Below are 14,154 nucleotides of genomic sequence, written 5' to 3'. Positions count from 1 at the left end.
GAGGTGCAAGCGTAGTCAAAGTGGGACTGAATGAGGGCCCCAGCAAGAGTCCTGAGGGCACTTTTAGCATCAGTTTACCTTGGGCGTGACGAAGCGCAGGTCGAGCGAGGCGGGTGAGAAGTGCTCCTCGCAGAGCGCGTGCACCTTGCGCAGCGCCGTGTCGGTGAGCAGCAGGAACTTGCGGTGCAGCTCCTCCTGCTCGTGCTTGATGTACTTCTGCAGCTCGCGCACCATGATGCCCGCCGCCTTGTCGGCACACCACGGACCCAACACCAGCAGCACCGCACGGCAGTCTCCCAGGACCTGCATGGGGGAAGACGGGAATTCATAGGATCTTAGTTGATCAACTCTACAGTTGTAAACACACTACTAAAATGTATTTTGGCAGTGGGTTAGGAGTGCCGGGAGATCCTTTGATAATATTTGGATTTCATTTGGACACACAAAATATTATTAGAAATTGAAGTACAAGGTTATTTTCAGTCAGTTCTAACCAAAATGGCTATTATCTCAACGTTTTCCTCGCAACATAATCACTAAAATATCGTCACTGTCGTGCAGAATCCTCGTATCTCCAAGTTTCAAATGTGTAGGTCTTTTGCCCTGCTTCATCAAACAAGACCGTCTATCTACAAGCACACAATGCCTCGCGATGAGAGGCGTTGTGTGCTTGTAGATCTGCTGTTTTCACTAGTTTAGTACATTGTATAGATGATAAATACAAAACGAATGGTTTTGGACATACAAGGTTTCCACCTGACAACGACGATATGCTATAAATATAAGGTGCTGGGAGTGAAAACTATAATGTAAGGGTGCCTCGGATTAAAAAAATATTTATGGGGTGCCCTGAGACAAATATGTTTGGGAACCCCTGCCTTAGAGGAGTAGTTCACCCCAAAAAGATTTATTTCTATTGATTACTCATGCCATAAAGACTTCAATAATAGATATATATTGTTTTTGCAATTGTCGCATTCCTAAGACAAAACATGTATTATATTAAGTGCACCCCCATTGATTCTGGATGCATGATGAAAATAGCCACACTACAAGCTCACAGAGCGTCGAGCTGTGAAGCGTTGTGAGCTCCCATTTTCAGAGGGCAACACCTGAGCGCAACCAAACATAAAATGACTGGTCTTTTAGTTCTACTGGATCTCTTCTCCTAGTCCCTCCCTACCATTTTTTTGAGCGGTGCTAACCGCTCCTATAGACCGCTTTTTTACCAAAACTATGATGTCACAAATGATGATGACATGAGTTCGCTAGACCAATGAAACACTTCGATTCTGTTGATCTGTCCATGATGTCATAGTCACAGAGGCACTCGATTGGTTCACCCTGATTTAGAACGCGTTTAGGCAGCGTAAAATATGTCATAACGCGTTTAGGCCGCGTAGAATACGTCATAACGCGTTTAGGCCGCGTAAAATACGTCATAAAAATATATTGAGCGGTGCTAACCTTGAATTTCAAAATTATATTAGATGAATATCACTTATAAGCGATAAAATAACCACACTTTTAGACAGACTGTGGAAAATCTTACAGGTTATAAATGATAGGCACGTAATACAAGTATAACTCTTATACTGCTTTGGACGTTCCTGTTCGCCCCAATTCTCATGAGACCTCCGCGCCAATACGGCGCTCGTTCGCGATCGTTCGTTTACCTCGTCTGATGACTGTAAGCTGATGAGGGGTCGCGGCGCCGTGTACTGTAAACACATTTTCCGCGGTGATGGTGTAAAAAATCCATTATGCGTTAACATCAACGGAGACCAATTCACTTCCTTGTTGATTTCCTCTGGCCCGGAGGCTCTGTGGCCAGTGACTGGTCTGAATGTACGGCAACACATAACAGGCAAATTCACATTCATTCTCGCATGACGCCGCCCTCTGCTGCCTGGCAGACCAAAGTGCACTATTGCACAATCAAAAAAAAAAAAAAGTATATCTATCTACTATATCGTCGCAAAGGTAAGCCGCTTTTTGATGGCACCAGACCCAATAAATAAATAAATAATCTGGCAGTAGGAGAGTTAAAATACAAATGAACAGACTTTGAAAAACTAAAATATTCATCTTCTGGCCTCTTCTCGCCTCTCTGGAGGTAAATAAGGTCACTTATCATTACACTATGACACTCTTACAAGCTACAATCCGTAGCTTGGTCAACTAACTGATGAGAAATGACAATAAAGACTTATATAGTCTGAGCAGACCTCTAGACTGACATCATACACAACAAAAAGAATATTGCCATGCATGCCTATCAACACTGATTTGCGCAGGAATTAGTTTGCACCGCTCACTTCGCACGGGTGCGATTTTTTCTCTATTAGTTGTTGACGAAATTGTCAACATACTTAAAGGACGACTTCACCATCTTTCAACCCATCTTCATATAATTGGTCCTCAATAATGTTCATGATAAAATAGCATCATTTTTTCCTACTCGGTCTGTGTCTCAGAGGAGGGCTGCGGGCAGGTCAGAAACCCATCGTCTTGTGACATCATCGATGGAGAATCCAAGCTAACAGAATATGCAGGCTTTCTATGCCTGAAAAGTTGCAATGTTAAAGTGGAAGCCATTGTTGTCGGGATAATAAAAATCAAAATATTTGTTCAAAAATATGGTTTAAAAAAATAAATCTGTCAAACGATGACGTCACACGACTAAGGATTTCTGAACTTCCCACAGCTTGGACAGAGTATATATATATATATATATATATATATTTTTTTTTTTTTTTTTTTTTTTTTTTTGCTATTTTATCATGAACATTAGTGAGGACCTATTATATGAAGATAGGTTGAAAAGTGGCAAAGTTGTCCTTTAAGTCAACATACTTAAGCTAACTAAGCTAACAAAGGTAGCCGACACACATTTTCCTCCACGAGCAGTGATATGTGTGTGGCTGTGATGAGCACACCTGTTTGGATATGAAGGTGGGGTCTCGGTCCTCCCGGGCCGCCGACACGTTGCAGTCGTTGAGGAAGTGCAGGGCTTCGTCCAGCTGGGCCAGAAGGTGCGAGGACAGGCCGCTCTTGTCCACGTACTCACCACAGTCCAACACCACTTCTCTGGGCTGAGAGGCATACCTGCACAGGACCACATGAGACTCTCAACTAGATGGGAAGATTTCATGTCACTATTATTGTGACCAAAGAACATAAAACCTAGTCCAAGGGTTCCCAAACTCGTCAGGCTACGACCCCCCAAAATAGGCATTGCATTTAGTTTTGACTCGGTTCCACGCCTTGCACTGTGAACTCACATAAGTAAGCCATTTACCATGAGAGGGAGTGGGTTGTTGGCTGATTTACCACTGTTTCAGCCATAGATTCCACAAACAACCCACTCCCTCTCATGGTAAATTGCTTTTCTACCACTTTTACCATATAAATGAAAGAAAAACACAGTTGTAACTTGCAAGGTTATTTGGTTACAATCATTAATTGTTTCAGTGGGCGGGGTCCATGAGCCAACTCAAGGTTGTTGCTTGATTTACCACTGTTTTAAGCCAATCAGAATCCAGTATTTGAACATGTGACCACAAAAAGTGGTAGAAGGGTCAATTTAGAATCCCCTCACCGAACACAAATTGCGGTACAGTGATATTTCTTGCCATTGTTTGGTGTATCTATTTTTTTTTTTGCACCGTATCGGCCCATATTGCACCACATTTAATGTACATAATTTACATGTACCTGTACAGTATTTGTACAGCACACTTGTTGGGCTTTACTTTACGTACCGGTCCAGCACCACCAGGTCTGTGGCGGTCTCAGCGTTGCTCCTCAGGATGCGCTCCAGGTTGAGGATCTTCTGCTCCAGCTCTGACGGGTCACACTTCCCGTTGAGGATGGAGGCGGTGAGGCCCAGGATGCGAGGGGGGCTGCACCCACAGCCCTCACACAGCTGGGGAGCACAGAGAGAGAGAGAGAGAGAGAGAGAGAGAGAGAGAGAGAGAGAGAGAGAGAGAGAGAGAGAGAGAGAGAGAGATTGTTAGGTGGATTATTTTTTAAATGTCCCCTCGACTTGTGGGAAATCACAAAAGGAGGCTACAAAAGGATCGGCACGCTCGACTCACACAACTTGGAATTAAGCTGGTTGCACACTGCTGCGTTTTTTACGTTGCATTTTGGAAATCCGAAATACGCCAAAAAAAAGGGGGTTTTCAGGCCAATGAGAGAGAGAGGAGAGAGGGAGAGAGCAAGGGACACAGTGGAGACAGTTGCGAAAATCAGAAAAAAAAATCAACCCTGATCTGAAAATAAATACGAAACGGGCGGCAGTGTGCAAACGTGATTGTCATAAAGTGAGGTAGATTTTTTTTATTTACGTGCGCCGACATTCGCTCCAATATTCTTCCGAAACAACAAAGTGCAAAGATGTTTAGTGTTGATTTAGTGGACTAAAACTATGAAGAAGAATTATCTTGTCACTGACAAAAACTAAAGAGAAACTATGCTATGAACACTAAAGCCCCTGATACACGTAGCAATTTTTTTCATCAATATCAACCAACGACCAGGTATGGCCATTGGCAGTGTCATTGGACAGAATCTTTTTTTTCCTTTAGTCATGTTGCCATACCTTATCAACAGGCATGAATTTATTTTAGGAAGTACTTTTTTTCTTTTTGCGAGCTTGTAGATCTGCTATTTTTGCTTGACTAACCAAGTAAAAGTGGTCAAATCGGTCTGTGGGTTTTATCAGTATTCAACCTAAGTATGTAACCTAAATGAGTACATTAGATCCATACAGTAGATCTTAAATGTTTTGGACATACAAGGTCCCCACCGGACAGCCAGCGACGTTGTGCAGAACACCCCAAAGAAAAGGGAACACCCGCACTCAACAAAATAAGTTTAAATGCTTAGCAGCAGTCAAACAAACACACGCGTTTGTTTGTGGCCCCTCTGGCCTTCGTCAGGCGTGTGTTTGTTTAGTGAGAAACGGATGTTCCCTGGAATCTGCGAGCGAGCCCGGTATCAAGGATACATCATCAACATGTCATGAAATCCACTCTGCACACAAAATAAACAACGCAATCAGACAAAGGGCCTTCTGACGCGGCTTATGTTGGGAGTCAGGAACATTCGAGCGTTTGATGATGAGTCCAAGGAGGTCGGGGGTGGTGGAGCTCAACTCGCGCATTACGGCACAGACACGGCACGTCGACTCATCTAACCTTCTTTTTCTCGTAAATTAACTGGGTCAAATTACTTGATCAAACCACAGTGTCACACAAAAGCATCAAAAGTAGCAGATCCACAAGCTCAAAACATGGCACGTTTGAGCTTGTAGATCTGCTAGTTTTGCGTTTTTTACGGGGATAGTTTATACTTCTGTAACTTAAATATACAAATAAATTAATTACACAAGTTTATACTTTAATTAAAAAGAAAAAGGAAAAATAGCAGAAATAGCTGATCTGCTATTTCTTCTTTCTGCTATTTTTGGAAAATGTTTGAAAAAGTTTGAACCTTTTTCAACATGGAAAAGATTACGACGATTATGCAAAAATAATTGCAGCTAGGCAATTTATGTAATAATTGTGACAGGCCTACTAAACTCAACATGGCTCCAAATCAACCCCGACAACTCCGTAACTCTAAGAGTAGAAAACGGAACCAAATCTTCTTTTTAGTCAGGGACCCACAAGCCCAAAGGCACAAGGAATAGGGTTGAACCTGTGATGTCATGCCGTACTTTTGATTTCTGTTTTATCTATTAGTTTGGTCATTAAGATCTATAGAATCAGAAGCCAGCTCTGCCGGAAACATTGTGGGAAAAAAAGGCCATTATGGCCATTTGTATAGATTTTTGGTGAACCTTCCCCCCAGAATATGGATGCTATAGTATAAAGTTATTTTCAGTCGGTTCTGGTGGAAACCGTTATTTCACTGTGACATACATAATGCATCTTAGGGAGAAAGATGTGCATATTAGCGTTATATGATATAAGATTCTAAAAAGTAACTGTAATTCAGGGGTGCCGTGGATGAAAAATGTATTTACATGGGTGACCTGAGTCAAACAAAGTTCGAAAACCCCTGTCCAAGATCACCGTTTCTATGCATTTGATGCATTACCTTGTGTTGTCCTTGCTTACTGTTAAGTCACTCTGGATTAAGAGCATCAGCCAGATAGATGCCTAAATTGTAAATCTAAATTGTCTAAAACATTAATCACATGGACCTTGGGTTGGGTCCACTCACCTTCATGATCTCCCGGTATGGGTGGTCGGTGATGGCCAGGTGACACTCGTCGAACACCACCAGGTTGATCTGAGACAGTGGTAGGATCCCGTTCTTCAGAACCAGTAGGAATATGTGGCACGTCATCACCAGTACCTGCAAGGAGGAGGAGAGTTGACAACTAACTGGCTCTGTTTCCCACTACGAAAGACCTGGAACCACTTTAACCATTATTGTATGCTTTAACTATAAAATAAATAGCAGATCTACAAGCTCACCAAGTTTTGCAAAGGTGCTATTTTAAACAATATCGGTTTTGTGCCAAAAACAAAGATCTCCGACTTTAGGTCGTTTTAATGCAAGCGTATTAATATAGCCGTTCACTACTGTAAGAATGATCCGTGGTTGCTAGGATACGGATGCATGCAAAAATAACCTGGAAATGAAAAAGCACTTTTCCATCCGGTTCAACTTCTTATTCTGCAGGTGAATCCAATCATCTCTGGTTGTAGTAGCCGGGGATCCAGTCACCAAAATGGGAGGGGACCTGTGATGTTCTGCCGCACTTTTTATTTCTGTTTTATCTATTAATTTGGTCATTAAGGTCCACAGAATGAGAGGCCTGCTCTGCCGGAAACATTGCGAAAAAAAGTTATGGCCATTTGTATATTCACTGTCCCATTGACTCCACTAGAATATTAGAAAAAGAAAACCAAATCTGCTTTAAGTAGCATGTGAGGGGTTCTGTGATGGGTCATCACTTTTCTTCCACTTTTCACAGTTTTGGGTGGCCAAGATTTTGCCCAAGGAATGTTTTTCATGCAAAATAAATGCTTGCAATGGATTCAGAATGATGAAGAACCCCTAGTTTGACCCCTCACATGCTACTTAAAGCAGATTCTTTTTCTTCTTTTTTTATATTTCTAGTGGAGTCATGGGGCAGTGAATATAAAAATGGCCATACATTTTTTTCGCGATGTTTCCGGCAGAGCAGGCCTCTGATTCTGTGGACCTCAATGACCAAACTAATAGATAAAACAGAAATAAAAAGTGTGGCAGAACATCACAGGTTAAACCCTATTCCTTGAGCTTTTGGGCATGTGGATCCCCGACTATGGGGCTGTTAAGTATGACATCATTTTGGCAGAGGAGAATTTCTGCCCCCAGTTTCCGTGAATCTTTTTACTATTTTTACTATTTACACATTTTTCTTCTCTTTGTTGTTGAAAGGAAAGTGTTAGAATTATACTTTAGTCGTTATTTTTGTCTCGGATCTGTTGAAAATAGCGAGGGACAGAAAATGATCTGGGGGCAGATTCTCCTCTGCCTACAAAATGATGTCACGGCTTAAAAGCCCCATAGGTTTCCACAGCGCCCAGAGTCCATTCACACACTGTTTAATGGACACTAGGTGAAGCCACAACAACCTGTCTTTCCATTCCACCACGCACACGATCGTTTCTACAGAGACAACAGACACACCTACGGACACACGCGTGATCGCCCTCGAAAATAGGGTAAACATTTTGAAAAACGCTTGCACAAGGCAGCTACCGAATTAATTAATCAAGACCCGGCACTATTTGTGACCAATATTCTAATTTAATTTGGGAGGAATGTTAACAGCCCTACTTCGCACCTGATTTTGGATCATCTCTCTTGTCCACTGCTGCCGGGTCCATGCCGAGGCCTCCTCCACGCTGGTGTACTCTCCCACCTGGAGGTCCGAGTGGGTCCGGACCGTAGCTGCTTGCTGGACCACAGACTGGACTGCAACCACCAGGGAAACAACATCCAGAGTCAGCCTGCCATCACTTCAATTTGGTTTCTCTCAAATGCCGTGTCCTCATGCCAAATGATTCCTCCTCCCCGCACACAGTGTTATGCAGGGTTCCCACACATCTTTAGCAATTCATTTCCAAAACTTTTCCTAAACTTTACCAGAATATTTAACCCGATTTCCAGGACTAATTAATACTAATAACTAATAATTCGGCTCAATAACGAGTCGCTTACTGCTATGTGCAATGCCCAAAGACAGGTAGTGTATGCCAGTGGTTCTCAACCTTTTCAGGCTGTGACCCCCCGAAATAATCATATTTGAAGAGAGTTGAGGAATTTTGTATAACACAGTTTTATTATGAAAATAGCCAATCTACATGCTCACAACGCCCGTTGTGAGCATGTAATCGGCTATTTTCACAATTTCTGCCTTTAATATTTGACAATTTGGCCGATGTTTAATTTGTCATTTCAGAGGTATTAACAAAATCAATAACCAAAGACAATGCATAGTTATTTTTTCCAGGACCTTCCAGGACCCTTGATCAATTCCAAAACTTTTCCAGTACTGGAAAAATATTTTTCTAATTTCAAAATATTTCCAGGAATTTCATAACCGTGGGAACCCTGGTTATGTGTGTCGTCAGTGCCGTTGTATCGTACCGAATCACATACCAGTGAGGATCCCCCACCGCGAGGAAGTAGACTATAGTATAGAGCCTTCGTCCTACTCCTCCCGCCCAACACTCCCCTCTGACAGGTATAAATATTGATCTTTAGGACCCAAAAAAGACCTCTATGATGAAGAGTCACAAATGGAACTTGCTACAGTTGTTTCCATTTTTGCATATTCTCAGTGTATTTACAGTGTGGATTGGGGTCCCATGAATGAAAAGCGTATGAAATGGGGGTGCGAGGCCTAATGCATATCAAACTGAGTGCTTAAAATTAAAAAAAGGCTGAACACCACTGGTCTAAACAACACAAAAGAGTGGAGAAACACATTCAACAGGCATGTTTCATCACTTTGTAATAGGTAGACAAACAGTCACAGGGCTCTAGATGCGTGGCTTGATTTATTATGGAGTCCTCTTAAGTTTCTCTCACCTGTATTCACCAGAAAGACCGTCCTCTTTCCACGTTCCCGGAAGTCTCCCCGGACTTGGTGGGAGAGTTCTTTTGTTAGGAGTACTGCAATGAACGTCTTCCCTGAGCCAGTATTCAAGCAGACAATGGTATTGTGTTCAAGAGCTGCTTCAAGAAGTTCAACCTGTGAACGGGCGGGAGACAAAGAAACAAGGTTTAACCCATTTAGGTCTAGAATTATTGAATGCTTTAACCAGTGAAAAATAGCAGATATACAAGCTCACAGCGCAGCTTGTAGATCTGCTATTTTTGAAAAAGTCGTGAAAATGTGTGAAAATCTTTGAATATGTATTTTCAAAGCGAATTTTTGCTTCTGGGTGGACCCTGGAACTAGATATTTTGAAATGGGGGTCCGTGGCCAAATATATATAATTTTGGGGGTCCTTCACATGAAAAGGTTTGAGCACCACTGACATAGTAGTCTCTCAAGAACAGACTAACTGAGCTCCAGTTAAGTGAAAAGGACCTTTTCTTTGACGATGGCTGGCCAGATTGCTGACATAAAAACGTGTTTTTTTTTCCAAAAATCTTAGAAGGATTCAAAAGACACTTATAGAATCGGGTAAAAAATCTAATTTTCACGATTTTTCAAAAATAGCAGATCTACAAGCTCGCAGCGCGGCACTCGGTGCCGCGCTGTGAGCTTGTATATCTGCTGTTTTTTTATATTTAAAGCATAAAATATTGCGTCATAATGTGCTAAAGAGCGCTCTTCAGATAGTTTACAGCAGGGGTCTTCAACGTTTTCAGGCCAAGGACCCCTTAGTTGAGAGAGAGATGAAGCAGGGACCCCCACAACCTTATCATAGATTCCATAGTTTCATTGCTTGACAGCACGATCATGAGTGTATTTTGGGATTCATGTCAATTTGTGTTTTCAGATATTTAACCACTTGAACCGGTCATTACCTAATAAACTTGACCTTTCACTCTTTTTTCCCTTCTCACCAAGGCTCTTTGCTAACAATAGCAGATCTACAAGTTGTGACTTGTTGTGACCTGTGTTTAGGGCTGTCACAATTATTACATAATCGTCTAATCGTGATTATTAGACGATTATTTGACCTTATCCCAATTATTTTGTCATAATCGTCATAATCGTGAATGTTGAAAAATGTCCGAAATAGTGGAAATAGCAGATCTACAAGCTCGATGCGACGCGTTGTGAGCTTGTAGATCGGCTATTTCCACTATCAAAGTTATTTTTTAAGTAGTAAAGTTGTCAAATGTCAGTAATTTCTTTGTATATTTAGGTTATGTGTCATATCTACCATGTGCAACTTCAAAGCCTAAAAGCCAAACAGAAATGTAATTATCCACGACAAAAACACAATTAAATCGTTAATCGCCAATTATTTGATTGACAATTAATCGTTATGTAAAATGTCATATCGTGACAGCCCTACCTGTGTTAACGCCCAGGCGCGTTCTTAGCTCGTGCTTAAGATTTGCCTTCAACACAAGGTGTTTTCAACAAAGCGATAAATGGCTCAGTAGAAGACACTTGGGAATACACCAGGGAGCGTTTATCAACTTTTTAAATATAGGTTTTCTGTTAATCTTGGCCTATGTTTACTTCAATATTTGTTTTTCCTTACTTCACCATATGGAAGGAATGTTATACAAGCATAAAATAATCTCATATTCATCAAAGGGGTAAGTAAAATATATTTAAGTTGTTTCTTGGGTGAACTGTTCCTTAAAAAAAACGCAACATGTGTAAAAGATTATCTTTGATCAAGTCACGGTCAGGTCTTCTACGGTCCAACGCCTCAGCCCAACTAATTGGGAGCGATTAATTACACCAGCTGAAGGTGTTTCATATGTTTCTGTTGACCCAGGGGTCTTCAACGTTTTCAGGCCAGGGACCCCTTAGTTGAGAGAGAGATGAAGCAGGGACCCCCACAACCTGTTCACAGATCCCATATAGTTTCATCAGTTTATTTTGGATTCATGTCAATTCGTGTTTTCAGATATTTAACCACTTGAACCGACAATATTAAATAAACTTGACCTTTCACTCTGTACTTAGTCTGCTCTTTTCCCCCTCTACACCAAACCCCGCTGCGAGGCATTGTGAGCTTGTAGATCGTCTATTTTTGGCTCAAGTTCTCAGAATATGGATGCTAGGGTTCAAGTGGTACTAAAAAGGTCTTTCAATTCCTTAAATTGTGACTTTAGAAATGTGCAGATACCCTCTATATCAGGGGTCCCCAAACTTTTTCCAGTGAGGGCCACATAACTTTTCCCTTCTCTGATGGGGGGCCAGGGTCAGTTTGTAACAGAAAAAGTGTGACGATCGCAGGGGTGCCTATCGCAGGGGTTCAACGCGTCTGGTGACTGTACTCGCCGACAGACTCACGGCATTAAAGACATCTTTCTTCTCGGGACATGCACACCTCCTCCACAACATTCAAACATTTCTTGACAAACTCTCCCTCAGTGAAAGGTTTACCGCCGCTTGCGATCAGCTGAGCAACACGGAAACTGGCCCGAACTGACGATTGGTTCAGCTGAGTTTGGCGTACAAATGTAGTCTGCTGAGCTAACAGTCCACTTTTTAGCTTTGAGAGTTTGTCTGCTCACATTTGGCCTTGTCTTTGTGACGGGATTCATAATGTCGGCGCAGATTGTATTCTTTGAATACCGCCACTGTGTCTTGACAGATGAGACAAACAGCCTTTTCTTTGCATTGAACAAAAAAAATAATCGTGTGTCCACTGCGGGTTAAATACCCTGCATTCTGAAAAAATTTTTCTCTTAGGCTCACGTTCACGTTCTATGACTGGGGCAAAGTGAGGTTGTAGTAGCAACATTTTCTTTTTTTTTTTTGCGTCATTGTTCAGGGGGCCGGGTCAAATGTGGAGGCGGGCCGTGTCTGGCCCCCGGGCCTTAGTTTGGGGACCCCTGCTCTATATATACTGTATGTTTACTGTTGAGTGAGAAAACAACGTTAACATTTGGCTAGACATCTGGGGAACCACTGCCCTAGGGGACACGGGGAGAACATGCAAACTCCACACATACAAGGCCCTTTCGACAATCGAGCCACAGTCCTAAAACGGGTTAACCCATTTAGGGCCTAGAATTATTGAATGCTTTAACCAGTGAAAAATAGCAGATATACAAGCTCACAGCGCGGCACCGAGTGCCGCGCTGCGAGCTTGTAGATCTGCTATTTTTGAAAAAGTCGTGAAAATGTGTGCAAATCTTTGAATATATGCATTTTCAAAGCGAACGTTTGTAACTCAAATTTTGCTTCTGGGTGGTCCCTGGAACTAGATGTTTTGAAATGGGGGTCCGTGGCCAAATAAATATCATTTTGGGGGTCCTTCACATGAAAAAAGTTTGAGATCCACTGACATAGTAGTCTCTCAAGAACAGACCAACTGAGCTCCAGTTAAGTGAAAAGGACCTTTTCGTTGACGATGGCTGGCCAGATTGCTGACATAGAAGCTTGCCTCCTTTTTCCATACCGCTCCACCTAGCCCCCACCCACGCTAACCCCCGCCTCCCCATTCTCCCTCTCTGTCCAAGACCTCACTCAGAAGGAAATGGAACGAAGAAAAAGTCCTGCTGCTGACAACATGATGCTTTATTTACTATAGTTAGACTAATTTTTAGATTTTGATTATTATTATGATAAAACACTTCTGTCATACTCAATTTCGGCCGCGATGCGACGCATTTTGCACTCGGAACAAAATGAAATGAAGCAAAACACGGCGCTCACTAACAAGGGGAAAGAGAGGCGCTTCTCTGTGAAAACAATAACAAATAGAACATAATTAAGCGGCGATAAAGATAACTATATCGATAATTAACAACAACTGCCGTCTACTGCCGTCCTGTTGTCCTGCTGTTGACAACATGACGCTTTATTTACTAGTTACTTTTTAGATTTTTATTATTAGTCTATTATAAAACACTAAAGTCATAAGCTAATCAATTTCGGCCGCGATGCGCACTGCATGATGCCATCACCCTCTTTTTAGTTGAGAATTTGTTTTTAAAACGCTATTTCTACCCGGTGGGAATGACGCTATAAAATAGCCATGTTGTCATTTTATTGCTATTACAGCACACATTTGTTATTTTCTATTGTGCTGTGATCAATTGCATGTCTATAATGTAAAACTCACTCGTGTGCGCTGTGGACTGGGACGGTGGGACAGAGGAGGGAGAGCGGGGAGGCGGGGGTGGGGGCTAGCGGGGGTGGGGGCTAGGTGGAGCGGTATGGTAAAAGGAGGCACGCGACATAGAAACCTAGGTTTTTTCCAAAAATCTTAGGATTCAAAAGACACTTATAGAATCAGGTCAAAATTCAAATTTTCACGATTTTTCAAAAATAGCAGATCTACATGCTCGCAGCGCGGCACCGAGTGCCGCGCTGTGAGCTTGTATATCTGCTATTTTTCAATAGTTAAAGCATAAAATATTGCGTCATAATGTGTTCAGTCCTAAAACGGGTAAAAAAAAAAGAAAGAACTTGCCTGATATTTCCTAGGTGTGTAGATGTTGTCATGGATGGCCTCCTGCTGCCACGGCAGGCCGAAGAAAGGCCCCATGGGAGACGAGGCGGGGGTGACCAGCTGCAGACCTGCCATGCTTCACACACACAGGGGTGGGGGAGGGGGGCCGAGGTAGGAGGGGGGGGGGGCTGGGCTCCTCCAGTCGTCCACTGTTTATCTCATTTCATCATTCTCTTTCCTCTTGTTAAAAGTTCACTGGGGAGAGAGAGACAAGATTTGTTTTGTGTTTTTTCTCGTAAATCAACGCCTCTACTTGATCATGCAACAGCGTCACACAAACGCATCAACAGTAGCAGGTCTGCATGAAAGATCATTTTGAACTTGCATGTCTGCTATTTTTTTTTTTTTGGGAACACACCTCCATTATTCTAAATGGAGGTGTCACCTAAACCTAACCTTAAAGGACAACTTTATTTTTTTACAACAAGGGTTCATATTTTAGATTGTAATAAAATAATTTAAAAGATGAGTGTTAAAATTA

At 42.1% G+C, this 14,154-nt stretch overlaps 1 protein-coding gene across 1 annotated transcript in view; it reads right to left on the bottom strand.

Annotated features, from left to right (window-relative positions):
- dicer1 (dicer 1, ribonuclease type III) overlaps positions 1-13,748 on the bottom strand; it is a gene marked incomplete at both ends in the record, with an annotated part of 72,619 nt that extends 58,871 nt beyond the window's left edge. The window contains 7 exon segments of the mRNA XM_080751145.1: positions 79-303; positions 2,940-3,108; positions 3,765-3,928; positions 6,235-6,369; positions 7,853-7,983; positions 9,103-9,265; positions 13,635-13,748. Coding sequence (XP_080607271.1) covers positions 79-303; positions 2,940-3,108; positions 3,765-3,928; positions 6,235-6,369; positions 7,853-7,983; positions 9,103-9,265; positions 13,635-13,748 — 1,101 coding nt within the window.
- Between the last annotated feature and the right edge of the window lie 406 nt (positions 13,749-14,154).

This window comes from Nannobrachium achirus (genome assembly GCF_963921795.1).
Source record: "Nannobrachium achirus genome assembly, chromosome: 20".
Lineage (NCBI taxonomy): Eukaryota > Metazoa > Chordata > Actinopteri > Myctophiformes > Myctophidae > Nannobrachium > Nannobrachium achirus.
This window is presented reverse-complemented; position numbering and strand designations above follow the sequence as displayed.